This window comes from Pan troglodytes, chromosome 1 (genome assembly GCF_028858775.2).
Source record: "Pan troglodytes isolate AG18354 chromosome 1, NHGRI_mPanTro3-v2.0_pri, whole genome shotgun sequence".
In the NCBI taxonomy this organism is placed as follows: Eukaryota; Metazoa; Chordata; class Mammalia; order Primates; family Hominidae; genus Pan; species Pan troglodytes.
The window spans coordinates 77,258,233-77,273,877 of NC_072398.2; the positions used below are offsets into that span (position 1 = coordinate 77,258,233).

The following is a 15,645-nucleotide window of genomic DNA, read 5'->3' on the forward strand; positions in this document are numbered from 1 at the left end:
TTTGAAAACACTAAGTATGTGGTAACTTGTTACAGTAGCAATAGAAAATTAATACAACTCCTTGAGGGCAGGATCCATCTTTGTGATTCTCAATGTCCGGCACAGTGCATAGCACCTGAGAAGACCACAGTCCACTGGCAGCAGACATAAACAAATTGTTACAACACACATAATATGTTCCAGGGTACAATAGGCTGAACTGTGCCTCCCCCAAATTCATATGTTGATACCCTAACCCCCAGTGTGGCTATATTTGGAGAAAGTAATTGTATTAGTCCGTTCTCACACTGCTATGAAGAAATACCTGAGACCGCGTAATTTATAAAGGAAAGAAGTTTAATAGACTCACAGTTCCACATTCCTCAGGAAGCTTACAATCATGGTGAAAGGTACCTTTTCACGGGGTGGCAGGACTGAGTGAGTGGAAGCAGGGGAAATGCCAGACACTTATAAAACCATCAGATCTCATGAGAACTCACTCACTATCACGAGAACAGCATGCAGGAAACCACCTCCATGATTGAATCATCTCCACCTGGTCCCACCCTTGACACATGGGGATTATGGGGATTACAATTCAAGATGAGAGTTTGAGTGAGGACACAGCCAAACTATATTAGCAATTAAGGTTAAATGAAGTCATAAGGAGGAAACCCTGATTCAATAGGATTAGTGGCCTTGTAAGAGGAGACATCAGAGAGCTCTCGTGCTGGCTGGCTCCCCCCACCCCTCCCATCTCTCTGTCTCTCTCTTCCCCCTCCACTGCCCTCCTCATCATGTGAGGACACAGCAGGAAGGTGGCCATCTACAAGGCAGGAGAGTCCTCATCAGGAACAGAATCAGTGAGTACCTTGATCTTAAACATCTCAGCTTCCAGAACTATGAGAAATAAATATCTGTTGTTTAAGCTACCCAGTCCTTGGTATTTTGTTATAGCAGCCCATGCTGACCAAGACATAGAGTTTGCTTAAAGAAACATGTGATGAAACCCGAGGAGTAACAACTCTGTCAGGAGAGAGTCATGGAAAGCTTAGCTGGGCCTTGATAAGTACATCCTGCACTCTGCTACATGCTGTAAGGTACAAAGGATGAGGAGAACTAGCCCTTGCCCTAAGTATTTTGCATTCTAATGTAGAAGACAATGCTACCATGCATTAGACAAAAAATGTATAGCCATTATACAAATGTAAAGTTCATGTGCACTGAAGCAATGCCTGTCATCTCTATGCTCCAGAACTTAGTTCAAATTAGTTTCACCCACCTACTTTAAGAAACCATCCTAAACACTCTTGCCAATTGCTTTCCTTCTTTACTTTCCATTTCTAGAATCAATACTGTGATAACACGGAATTAAGAGAAATCTAACACACACAAAAACACTCAACTCAAGGTCTTTCAGTGATGTAGACCTTTTCTTATAAGCTAATATGGATAAAAGAAATAGCAAAAGAAAACCTGAAGGGAAAAAGCAGAGGGAAAATTTTGACAAAAACAAACTTTCACCTTTAAGGGTGATATGGTATGGCTGTGTTCTCACCCAAATCTAATCTTGAATTGTAGCTCCCATAATTCCGGTATGTTGTGGGAGAGACACAGTGGGAGATAATTGAATCATGGGGATGGTTTCCCCCATACTGCTCTCGTGGTAGTGAATAAGCCTCACAAGATATGATGGTTTTATAAGGGGAAACCTCTTTCATTTGGTTCTCATTTCTCTCTTGTTGGCTGCCATGTAAGACATGGCTTTTGCCTTCTGCCATGATTGTGAGGCCTCCTTACCCACGTGGAACTGTGAGTTCATTAAACCTCTTTTTCTTTATAAATTACCCAGTCTCTGGTATGTCCCTATCAGCAGTATGAAAATGGACTAATACAGAGGGTATGTGTAAAATCAAAGAGGGGAGCCCAGTCAGCCACCTGGCTTCCTAACCTACCACACAATCACCACAGCCCTATTTCGGCACCATGTAATCAATGCCAGCTCCTGCTCTCAGGCTCTCATGTTTGTTTCCACACCACTTTCCTAGTAAGCAAAAAGTTCATAGCCTTTTCTAGGTGTGGCTCTATACACAGAGTTAGAACTTTTAATAAACACATCAGAACACATATCTAAATGAGTATTTTCCTTCACGTTCATTTGAAAAGCAACAAACTTATTGTAATAATGCTGCTTTTTCACACAATACAAGTGGAATTCCTCCTTTGAAAGTGAAAAGCCTTACCAAGTCTGAAAAAAATCAGACTCAGTAATCTACAGTCATACTTCATTTTAGATAGAGTATTACCCATCTTGATTTCCCACCTCATTCATAAGAGTTAGCACTAAATAACACCTACTAGTTACAAAACTTAAATCTATATTACATATATATATATACACACACACATAGATACATATTATATACATAAATTTTTAAATACACTGCAGGTTGAAGGCAAGCTCTAAGAGAGGAGTTAGAATTTTTTTTTTTTTTTTTTTTTTTTTTTTTTGTGACAGTGTCTCACTCTTTCGCCCAGGCTGGAGTGCAGTGGCATGATCTTAGCTCACTGCAGCCTCTGCCTGCTGGGTTCAAGCAATTCTCATGTCTCAGTCTCCCAAGTAGCTGAGATTATAGGTGCACACCACCACACCCGGCTAATTTTTGTATTTTTAATAGAGATGGTGTTTCACCGTGTTGGCCAGGCTGATCTCTAACTCCTGGCCTCTAACTCCTGATCTGCATGCCTCAGCCTCCCAAAGTGCTGGAATTACAGGTGTGAGCCACCACACCCAGCCTTAGAAAATTTTTGAGTAGTAAAAATACCTCTGGAAAAATATTTAAAATCTCTAAGAAGAGCCCATAATCAAATATGTGAATTTAGGAATCCATGTTTTTAAAAAATCAGTCCCATTACTGCAGAGTCACATCTCATGTATTTCACACAGTGGCCAGCTCAATAAATATTTATGAAGCAGAACCGAACCGAATTTTTAAGCATTTTTCATGTCCATTGTATCACTGGGAAAGTAACATTGTTACTCCATATACAATTTAGGACCTATTCAGGTCCTTCAGTTCTTTCTCCAAAGGTTTTCTCTTGGATGTATTTGAGATCTTATTGCAAATCAGCCTATCTGCAGGTGTCTTTTGAGTTCCATTAAGCTCAGTGAACATCCAATGCAGACACACAGACTTTCAATACTGTAGCCATTATGGTTGACACTTATGTCTCTCAGGGCTACTCTCCTTCAGAAGGCAAAGACTCCGAACTTTATTGCCCATATTCTTCATCAGCTACCATCAGGAAGTAACATAACTCTGGTCTCCTATCCCAATCACTTCTGTCCATTTGACATTCGACAGATGGAAACTCAGCAGTAGTCTCACTGAAGCATGAATAAATCAGCACACATGCAGGGTAGAAAATTCCAGTAGGCAACTTAAGGTGTTAAGAAAAAAGGGTTAGGAAGAACCCTCTTAGCAGCCAATTTGTGCATTTTTTCTATCAAGTAGGTATAGCTGTGTTCTGTTGTAAGCATAATCCATACATACTGATGGAAAACAAGAACCATACAGGGTCCCTTTAAAGGGAACATCTCTAGTGCTTTTTAAATCTCATTTTTTTGAACAATGAAACCCTCTTTCTATATCAATCTATATCTCTATCTCTATATCTATATATTAGGCAAACTATAAATGCCCATTTAAAATTATGTTCATGAAGTTTTCAATGACATGGAACTGAAATAAGTAAAATAGTAAATGAGAAAAGAGTACAAAATTGTATACATAGTATTATCATAGCTATATAAAAAACTGTCTAGAAAAAAAAACCTAGAAATAAATGTACCAAGAAATTAAATGTTATTCTCTATGAGATAATATGGAAAAAGATTTATTGTGCTTTTCCTTTTATTTCCCAACTTTCTACAATAAGTATGTATTATTTCTATAGTTTAAAAAATAAAATAAATGCCATTTGATTGAATCAAATTGGTTCATATACATGCCAGCTTATCAGCAACAAAAATGTTATGTAGTATAAGGTTAAAATAATTTTGCAAATAGAAACAGAGGAGTCCACAAACTCCCATATCCCTAAACCTTTGCCACTAACTGGTAGCTGATAACTGTCTAAAGATAACCAAGATTTGGCCCGGCAGTGGCTGAGGCCTATAATCCCAGCACTTTGGGAGGCCAAGGTGGGCGGATCACTTGACATTAGGAGTTCAAGACCAGCCTGACCAACATGGTGAAACCCCACCTTTACTAAAAACACAAAAATTAGCCAGGCCTGGTGACACGTGACTGTAGTCCCAGCTACTCAGGAGGCTGAGGCACAAGAATCGCTTGAACCCAGGAGCTGGAGGCTGCAGCCAGCCAAGATCACACCACTGCACTCCAGCCTGGGTGACAGACCAGACGTCATCTCAAAAAAAAGAAAAAAAAAAAGACATCCAAGATTTTTTAATTGGAAACATTTCTTTCTGACTTGAACAGCAGAATGCCACACACCCTGGCTACCATGGTCACATGGACTATTGTTAGCCAAGTATGCATTCAGTATACTAAACTGCAGATTCTCTGTAAATGTATAGTTCATACAGGGAGTAGGTACACGAGATGAATTTTGTTTGCTTAAAGCCTATGTCATAATCTATGGCACAATAAGCAAGACACAAAATATTACAAATTGTATGAATCCATCTATACGACATTCCAGAGAAAGCAGAACTAATCTATAATGACAGAAAGCAGCTGGGCCAAGGGTGGGGACAGGGGATTGATTGTAAGGAGGCATGTGGAAACTCTTATCTTGTCTGTGGTACTGGTTATATGGTTGGGTATGTTTGTCCAAACTCATCAAACTGTACATTGTTTTAAATGGCGCATTTTATATTATGTATATTACACTTTAATAAAAATAACCTTTGGGATTTATGATACACTCTCATATGGCGTGTAATGATAATACAGAGTATGACAGTCTCACTCTGGGGAGAATCTTGGTAATAGGCAGCCATAATCAGGCTATGTTTTGAGAGTTCAAAACAAAAATATTCCCACCCACTCCAAGAAGCTTCCAATGACTCCACAATTCTACTAATGTAGAGTCATTCTTATGGAATCTCTGAGTATTATGTTGATGGGAAAACATCACTTGAAGAAGAGGAGAGTAAGACTTCAAGCCTAGCCAGGCATAGCAGCTAACACTTGTAATCCCAGCACCTTGGGAGGCCAAGGTGGGTGGATCACTTGAGTCCAGGAGTTCAAGGCCACCCTAGGCAACATGGCAAAATCTCCCTCTACAGAAAAATACAAAAATTAACCAGGTGTGGTGGTACATGCCTGTAGTTCCAGTTATCTTGAAGGGCTGAGGCTGGAGGATCTCTTGAGGCCAGGAAGTCAAGGCTGTAGTGAGCTGATCACGCCACTGCACTCCAGTTTGGAAGACAGAGCGAGAGTCTGCCTTGTAAAAAAAAAAAAAAAAAAAACCTCAAATCACTATCAACTATCTCTTAGAAAAAGTTACTTTCCAGGCTGACCACGGTGGTTCACGCCTTTAATCCCAGCACTTTGGGAGGCTGAGGCGGGCGGATCACTTGAGGCCAGGAGTTTGAGACCAGCCTGGCCAACATGGTGAAACCCCACCTCTACTAAAAATACAAAAATTAGCTGAACATGGTAGCGGGCACCCGGCTAATTTTAATCCCAGCTACTTGGGAGGCTGAGGCATGAGAATCACTTGAACCCGAAAGGCAGAGGTTGCAGTGAACCAAGATCATGTCACTGCACTCCAGCCAGGCAACAGAGTGAGACTCCATCAAAAAAAAAAAAAAAAAAAGACAGAAAGAAAGAAAGAAAGAAAGAAAGAAAGAAAGAAAGAAAGAAAGAAAGAAAGAGAAAGAAAAGAACTTTCCAGCAGTATCAGCTATGGAAGGAAGGTCTAGGAGTGGGGCAGAGAGAGACAAGAGTGGAGAGGGTCTGAGAGACACCCCAGAGAGTGTTCTAAGACAAATTTTGCCTATTTCACATAGTCTCCTCTCTTTCATTTTTACAGGAGAAATATAAACCTTAGAAAAACTCATCCCCTAAGTATGCACATGAAGCCCAGTTGAATCCCACTTTCCTCCCTCCTAGACCTTTTGTCCAAGATGGTTGTGATGAGCAACATCCCCAGCTCCTGAATACTTCCTTCCATCCACAAACTATTTTCACATCAGTTATTTCATTAGGTCATCTCAACTTCCTTTGAAGTAATGACTAACAGGTAGGTAGCAGTAGCATTCCTATTCTACAGTTAAGAAAACTGAGACAAATCAGAGCTATTCGTGGACTTAACCAATGCCCTACAGGTAAGAGCTACCAGAAATGCTCCCTAATGTGCTTCAATAGGCCATACTTGGATCGTCCTCACAAAACCTTCAACCCAGTAACATATACTATCAACCTTTGCCAACCTAATATGGAGATTGGAAAATGCATGGTAAATGATTGCCCTGAACATGCTTATGAACAAAAGCAGGTTTTATCTTTACATAAATTATTTCAATTTCCATGGCTTAGACTCAGCAGACTGGGATTCAAATTCCTACTGGCTGTAAGATTCACCATCCCAGGCCTTAATTTCATCAGTAAAATGAGCATATTAATGTCTGTTCTTATTCATAGAACTTTTGTGAAATCAAATAAATAATGAACACTAAAATATTCTGTGAACTGCATGCATGGCACTGAATGACTATTAGATGTTTTACTTATAACTATTCAAACCTAAATAGAGATTGTAAATACATTTTGTTAATTACCAAAGGGTGTTTTCTAGATTAACTGTAATTTTAAAATGAATTATGTGATAAAGATCTAGGTAATAAAAATATTTTCAGATAACTTACTACTCATGTATATCATCAATTTTAGGATTCCTTTCATCTGATAAATTAGGATTGTGGAATATTTTGCTCTCAGGAAGAGCCCAGAAATAACCAGAGTGTGCCATTGAAAGTAACAATTCAGCAGAAATCAAACATGATACTGTAATGGAAAGCAAGATAAGTTTTCACAAATATGTGATGACATCCAGGAAGCAGTAAGCTACAAAGAGGCAAAAATGGGCTAAGATTGGCTTTGATGGAGAAAATACAATTAAGCTTAATTCCTTTATAACTTTTGTTGTTCTTCTTGTACTGCTGAAAAGGGCTTAAAATAGAATCACAGTAGCCAGGGACAAGTCTAATTTCCAGGTTCTCAAGCAAAACTATGCAAAGGAATCCAATATTTCTGCAGCCAAGGATTCCCCAAATGCCCCCTTCCTGTAGAGGCCTCTTGTTTAGACTTTCCTTAGTGTCTGTCTCAGCAGAGTTCCTATCCTGTGTCTTCAGCCTGCTGACCTTCCTCCTGGCTATCTTTCTCATTTGACTTTGAAAAGTATTTGCAGATCTGAAAACTAGTTCTTCATCAAATCTGTCAAAGACCAACTCTTTGTGAAAAGTCAATATCCCAAAGCCCCATAGCTGAACCTGGAAAAAAAGTCAAACTACAGACCCTAGATGTTACCACTACACTAGTCATGCACTAGTCACTCTGATAAAAGTCTCCATGCTTCCCTTGATGACCCTCGAAATCTCCTCATTCTCAAGTAACATGAGGAAATTTTCTTTTCTCTTTTTCTTCTGTCACAACATAATTTGACTTTAGGAGTGTAAATGTTGGCAGATACATGCTGAGAAAATAGAAAGAGAAAATTCAAATAGATAGTAATAGGCAGGCTTGAAGCCATCTTCCTCTTACACAATTTTATTTTTTAAAATTGGCGAAAGTTGCCAGAAAACAGGTTATTGCTGAAGAAATATGTTCTGAAAAACAAAAATTGAACTGAGAAGACTGAGCTCTAATTCTAGTGGATATGATGTCTCTGATTCCATTAAGACATGCGCTACTTATTCCCTGCTACAGAATGAGAATTTCCGACACACACATGAGCACTGAGAGTCCCCTGTAAGCCATTGACATCGGCAAAATGACATCTCCACCAAGGAGGCCATGACAGCAGCCAGAAAACAATTCTGTTTCCTGTGAGTACGCACAAGTTTCAGAAGAGCCATTTATCATCGCTCCTAGTAGAAATTCATTTTCTTTCTTTTTTTTTACTTTTTAAAACCAATCTTCATTGATAGCTGGTTAGAGAAGAGTCTGGCTGGTGGAGTGTTGGTGATGATCCTCCATCCACTGACACAATTTCTCTCACAATCCAAAGGGGCTAACACTGCAGTGAGATGGGACAGTTTTCCAGTGCCAAGTCTCCTGCAGTTAAAATGGGCCTGTCAAAGATTTTTCTTTCCTACTCCAAAAGTACCCCAGTACCTCCACCCAAACAGAGGGAGAAAATCAGAGTCCCCCTTCAGGGCAGTTGGCTAGAGAGTAGGCTAAGGGCTATGTCTAATTCTGCAGTATTCGTTGACTGAGGGCCCCTTTATTATCTGCTTTCCCTTTCTGTTCCAGGAGCTGGCTCCATTTTACAGAGCAAAGAACTGGTACACACTACTTGCCGCAGGCAGAGACCTGGTTTGTGGAAAACAGTAATAGTTAGAAGAAAGTGAGGGAAAGAATTTTCTCACACCATCATTAATAATCAGTATCTTACATACGAAAATGCCATTATTTTCATCAGGCTCCACCGAGGGTCTGTCATAAAGGTATGTCTCTTCTTTCTCCAGTCCCCAACTCTTGAAACCCTTCCATTGTGCACTCTGCACCCTACAGTCCATTAGCAGTAAAACCTCTATATTCCCCACTTTTCTGCAAACTCAGTAACAGAAACCTGGTTCTCCCCTGAGAATTCCGTTTCTACTGGAGTAGTCTCAAGTGGTCACTTCCATCTCTCTCATGCCTCCTAAACTCCTAGGCTTAAACACAGGGAAGGAATACTTCGTGTTCCACATTGCTGCTTTTGTTTGTTTGTTTGTTTGTTTGTTTGTTGTTTTGTTTTGAGACGGAGTCCCGCTCTGTCTCCCAGGCTGGAGTGTAGTGGCACGATCTCGGCCCACTGCAAGCTCCGCCTCCCGGGTTCACGCCATTCTCCTGCCTCAGCCTCCCGAGTAGCTGGGACTACAGGCGCCCCCCCAGCTTGCCCGGCTAATTTTTTTTCTTTGTATTTTTTTAGTAGAGACGGGGTTTCACTGTGTTAGCCAGGATGGTCTCGATCTGCTGACCTTGTGATCCACCCGCCTCGGCCTCCCAAAGTGCTGAGATTACAGGCGTGAGCCACCGCATCCGGCCCCACGTTGCTGCTTTTATACCATTCTCTCTCCCTTTCTCTAAAGTTTTCCAGCTTTGAATCTATATAACCAGTCTATCATCATCACTTCCTCTTTTTTTTCTGTAGACATCTATCAACTTCTTGGTCATTCGTCCTCATGTGTCAAAGATTTTAGCTCATGACTCACTGCCACTTTCTAACAATACGCTTGTTTTCATTCTCTGTAATTTCAATTCCATATTGATGTTACTTTCAACACTGCCCTCATTGCTCTTTGATCTTCTCCAGTGATTTTATTCTTTACTCTACCTCTAGCTGTCTTCCAAGGGTCAATCCCTAGTCCTTATTATTACCAAAATCTACAACCACCCATCATAGCAAATTTGAACCCTCTACTCAGACCTCCATCCACTCTCTTTCCAATCCACTCCCTATTGTGCCCATCTACAACAATCCTTCAGCCCCTCTATGGAATACAATCCATTAATTGTACCATCTGCTCACTGTCCCTCCCCACTTCATGTCCTCACTTCCTTGATTCAGTTTAAATGCCATGCTCTATCATTACGAAAACTCTCTTGCGTACACCCTCCACCCTCTTGCTTCTCTCTCTTATTATACTTGCTTAGAAAACTTTAGGTCTGGGAAAATACACCTCTTCTCCCACTGTGTGCCTGCACCCATGTAGCTGAACAAGGCTATAGAAAAATGCACTACCATGCTGATATGATTTGGCTCTGTGTCGCCACCCAAATCTCACCTCAAATTGTAATCCCCATAATCCACAGGTGTTGAGAGTGGGACCAGGTGGAAGTAATTGTATCACAGGAGTTGTTTCCCCCATGCTGTTCTCATGATAGTGAGTCTCACAAGATCTGATGGTTTTATAAGTGCCTGGCATTTCCCCTGCTTGCACTCATTATCTCACCTGCTGCCCCATGAAGAGGTGCCTTCTGCCATGATTGTAAGTTTCCAGAGGCCTCCTTAGCAATGTGGAACTATGAGTTAATTAAACCTCTTTTCTTTATAAATTACCCAGTCTCCAGTATTTCTTCATAGCAGCATGAGAACAGACTAATATAGTAAATTGGTACCAGGAGTAGTGGGGTGCTGCTGTAAAGATACCCAAAAATATTAAAATGACTTTGGAACTGGGTAACAGGCAGAGGTTCAAAGAGTATGGAGGGCTTAGAAGACAGGAAGATACAGGAAAGTTTGGAACTTCCTAGAGACTTGTGGAATGGTTTTGACCAAAATGCTGATAGTGATATGGACAATGCAGTCCAGGCTGAGGAGGTCTTAGATGGAGATGAGGAACTTTTGGGGAACTGGAGTAAAGGTGACTCTTGCTATGCTTTAGCAAAGAGACTGGTGGCCCCCTAGAGATCTGTGGAACTTTGAACTTGAGAGAGATGATTTAAGGTATCTGACAGAAGACATTTCTAGGTGACAAAGCATTCAAGAGGGAGCAGAACATAAAAGTTTGAAAAATTTGCAGCCTGATGATGGGCTAGAAAAGAGAAATCCATTTTCTGGGGGAGAAATTCAAGTCCACTACAGAAATTTACATAAGTAAAGAGGAGCCAAAATGTTAATCACCAAGACAATGGGGAAAATGTCTTCAGGACGTGTCAGAGACCTTTGTGGCAGCCCCTCCCATCACAGACTAGGAGGCCTAGGAAGGAAAAATGGTTTTGTGGGCCACCCCCAGGGCTCCCTGCTCTGTGCAGCCTCAGGACATGGTGCCCAGTGTCCCAACTGCTTCAGCTCCAGCCATGGCTAAGACAGGCCAAGGTACAGCTCAGGCCATTGCCTCAAAGGATGCAAACCCCAAGACTTGGTGGCTTCTATGTGGTGTTGAGCCTGTGGATGCAGAGAAGTCAAGAATTGAGGTTTAAGAACCTCCACCTAGATTTCGGAGGATACATGGAAATGCCTGGATGTCCAGGCAGAAGTTTGCTGCAGGGGTGTAGCCCTCATGGAGAACCTCTGCTAAGGCAGTGCAGAAGGGAAATGAGGGGTGGGAACCCCCACACAGAGTCCCCACTGGGGCACTACCTAGTGAAGCTGTGAGAAGAGGGTCACCATCCTCCAGACACCAGAATGGTAGATCCACCAACATCTTGCACTGTGGGCCTGGAAAAGCTGCAGACACTCAACACCAGACCTTGAAAGCAACCTGGAGGGAGGCTGTACCCTGCAAAGCCACAGAGGCAGAGCTGCCCAAGGCCATCAGAGCCTACCTCTTGCATCCTGGATGTGAGACATGGAGTCAAAGGAGATCATTTTGGAACTTTAAGGTTTAATGACTGCCCTATTGGATTTTGGAAATGCATGGGGCCTATAGACCCTTTGTTTTGGCCAATTTATCCCGTTTGGAATGGGTGTATTTACCCAATGCTGGTACCCTCATTGTACCTAGGAAGTAACTAACTTGCTTTTGATTTTATGGGCTCATAGATGAAAGGGACTTGCCTTGACTCAGAGGAGACTTTGGACTTGGACTTTTGGGTTAATGCTGTAATGAGTTAAGACTTTGGGGGACTGTTGGAAGGGCATGATTGTGTTTTGAAATGTGAGAACATGAGATTTGGGAGAGGCCAGGGGCAGAATAATATGATTTGGCTCTGTTCCCCACCCAAATCTCACCTTGCATTATAATCCCCACGTGTCAAGGGTGGGACCAGGTGGAGGTAATTGGATCATGGGGCAGTTTCCCCCATGCTGTTCTCATGATAGTAAGTGTCATGAGATCTGATGGTTTTATAAGCATCTGGAATTTCCCCTGCTTGCACTCATTCTCTCTTGTGCCACCCTGTGAATAGGTGCCTTCCACCATATTGTAAGTTTCCTGAGGCCTCCCCAGCCATGTGGAACTGTAAGTCAATTAAACCTCTTTTCTTTATAAATTACCCAGTCGTGGGTATTTCTTCATAGCAGTGTGAGAATGGACTAATATGCATGCTGACAGGAATCATTTTTCATTAATGACTTTGAATCTCAAACGAACCCAGTAATACTACTGCCTTTCCATGGTTCATTCACTTTCTTACTCTTCTAGATGACAATTTCATACTTCTCTCCTCTCTCCTGAGACCTCCCATGCTTCTTCCCACATCCTTATTCTCCAATGACAAATTGTATCATATTTCACTGAGAAAATAGAAACAATCAAAAGAGAAATTCTGCCAGTTCCCATTATCTCAATGCAAACTCACCAGCTTATGTACCATATACTCTTCCTTCCCTAGTGCTTCTGTAGATGGACCATCCAAATCTCTGCCTATGACTATCTCCATATATGCACTAGATTCTACTTTCATTATTTGATTACAGATATTCTCTCTTCTTTACTGCATCATTAATTTTTTCCTCTCTGTTGGATCATTCCAACAGCATTCAAACATGCTATTTTTCTAGTCAGCATTTGATCTGTCATTTCTCTGACCTATCCCAATTAATGAAAACTCTACCTTTTGAGTTGCTCCAGCAAAAAGCATGGTCATTCTTGACTTCTCTTTTTCTCACACCGTATATCCAGTCCATCAAGAAATCCCACTGACTCTACCTTCAAAAACTGGTTACTTCTCAGCATTTCTTCTATTATGCCCTGGTCTAAGCAAGCATTTAGTGTCTAGATTATTACCATGGCTTCCTAGCTGGCCTCCCTAATTTTATCCTTACCCTCCTACTATTCTCAGTGCAACAGCCGAAGTAATCCTTGTCCTGTAACCCCTCTACGCAAAGCTCTCCAATGACTTCCCATCTGACTCAGACCAAAAGCCTGAGTAAGTCCTTACAAAGACCTAAAGAGCCTTTGCTATTTGTTCCCCACTCTCCTGTTCCCACTTTGACTTTGCCTCCAATTCTGCCCTTCACTCACTTTGCTATAGCCATACTGACTTTCTTGTTTCTTGAAAATACCCAATACATCTCTTCATGAGGATTTTCTCACATGTTCTTTCCTCTGCTTGAAACGCTCTTTTTCCAATGGTCATGAAGCTCATCCTCTCCCCTCCTTTTAAAGTCTTTTCTCAAATGTTACTTTCTCAGGAACATTTTATTTGACCACTGTTCTTGAAATTGTCCTCTCCTCTGCTGCCGCCAAGGTTCTGCACCCTTCCCAGGAAGCTAAGTCCACATGGGGGTGAGGGGCTCGCCCACACCATGGCCTCAATCTCCCAGCTTGCCTGCATCTATTTGGTCTTCATTCTGTATGAGGATGAAGTGACTGTCAGGGAGGATAAGATCAATGACCTCATTAAAGCAGCTGGTGTAAATGTTAAATTTTTTTGGCCTGGCTTGTTTGCAAAGGCCCTGGTCAATGTCTGCATCAGGGGCCTCATCTGCACTGAAGGGGCCAGTGGACCTGCTCCAGCAGCTGGTGCTGCACCAGCAGGAGGTCCTGCCCCCTCCACCACCACTGCCTCAACGAAGGAGAATAAAGCAGAAGCAAATAAAGAATCTGAGGAGTATGTTGAGGACAAGAGCTTTGGTCTTTTACGACATGTTCAATAAAAAGCTGAATTCCGTTGGCTACAGTGGCTCAAGCCTGTAGTCCTAGCTACTCTGGAGGCTTGGGCAGGACGATCCCTTGAGCCCAGGAGTTTGAGGCTGCAGTGAACAAAGACTGTGCAACTGCACTCCAGCCTGGGTGACAGAGCAAGTCTCTAAAAAACAAAACAAAACAAAAATACAAAAAAACAACTAAACTCAGAAAAATAGTTTTAATTACACTCTGTCGGACACACTTTCTATTCTCCCTGTTTTGCTTGTCTTCATGGCACTTATCATCTTCTAATATCCCATATAATTAACTGTTTTATTGGTTGTTGTTGTATTTTTCCTGTTTGACACACAGACTCCTGAAAGTAAGCTCCACGAAGTAAGACTCTTGTTTGTTTGGTTGGTTCACAGCTATACACCCAGCACCTAGTAGAATGCCTGCCACATTGTAGATGCTTACATATTTGCTAAAGGAATGATTTTAACATCTTAACTATGTGTTCTGTATTATTTTGTACCTATTCAAGTGTGCAAGTCTAGCAGTATTGTAAGCCTCTTGATGGCCAGAATTATGCCACTTACTTTGCGGCTTCCCTCCACGGCACATATTATAAAGATCGGCTTCCACATTAAACGCCTGTTGAATTGAACTGCACAATAAATATCTTGATCAGCATTCAGCTGAGTCCTTCCCAAATTCCTAAGACAGATAATAAAATGGTTGTTGTTTTAAAACACTTTTTTAAAGGTTTTAAAACTTTTAGTTTCGGGGAATGGGGGGGTACATGTGCAAGTTTGTTATTTGGGTATATTGCATGACGCTGTGGTTTGGTCTTCTAATGATCCCATAGCCCAAGTAGCTGACACAGTGCCCAATAAGTAGATTTTCAACCCTTTCTCCCCTCCCTACCTCTCTCCTTTTGGAATCCTCAGAAAACAATAAGTTTCAGAGTCATCTATTACACAACAGAAGCCTAGTGAGACAATTTTATAGCATTGCTTTTGGAAATTATGGATAATTCCCATATTATCAAGTTAGCTGTTCCATGTTAAGTTTTCTCCTAATCTAGTAATTTACTTACCAACAAAATGGCTTAACCAACTGCATATCTTTATTGGTTAAGTAGGCCATTTATGCAACAAGTGTAATAGATCCCAAAATGTACAAGAGCCCAACAACAATAAAAAAATTATCTTTTGCTCGCGTAACAGTACAGGGAACGTGGACAGTGTGAGGAGGTCTACCTCCATGCAGTCAAGTCTAATAGAACCTCTGTTTTCTTCAACATGTAGCTTCCAAAGTCACCCTAGAAGTTTTCTCCATCTTAACCAAACACAATTGGAAAGAACATGCAGGAGCACACATGGGAGGTTTTTGTGGGCCAGTCTTAGAAGTGGCCCATCACATCTACAAAAATTTCACTGGTAGAACTCAGTCACATGGCCACATCCACTGGGAAGCATAGTTTAGCTAAGTGCTCAGGAGGTAGTGTTGCCAGATTTAGGGAAAATACAAAATAAAACAAAATACCTTGTATTTATCTGGCTATTCTACAAGGGAAAAAAAAAGAACATTTTGGTCAAACAGATATATCCAAATAAGAATGTAGGAATGAGATCCCACTATATATTCTTAATATTTCCTGGCCCTTTGATGGCATCTATCTCAGAATGCACAAGACCAGTTTCTAACAACTCAAAATCAGTGTGATTACAGATGGCACTTACGAACTCACAGAAGTTTTCACTTATGAAAACACAGAGGTAAGAAACTACAGAGAAAGGGAAATAAAGACATCTCTAGTACTGCTAAAGATAATGGCCACATTTGGAAAGACCTTATAACTCATCTGTAAAAAAAAAAATCTAAAACTTCTAAAGTAGATTTATCCAATGACT

At 41.2% G+C, this 15,645-nt stretch overlaps 1 protein-coding gene across 1 annotated transcript; it reads left to right on the plus strand.

Moving 5' to 3' along the window:
- Positions 1-13,407: 13,407 nt before the first annotated feature.
- LOC107973775 (large ribosomal subunit protein P1-like) lies at positions 13,408-13,758 on the plus strand. Its single transcript, XM_054677691.1, has one exon. The coding sequence runs from the start codon at positions 13,408-13,410 to the stop codon at positions 13,756-13,758; it is 351 nt and encodes a 116-aa protein (XP_054533666.1).
- Positions 13,759-15,645: the final 1,887 nt, after the last annotated feature.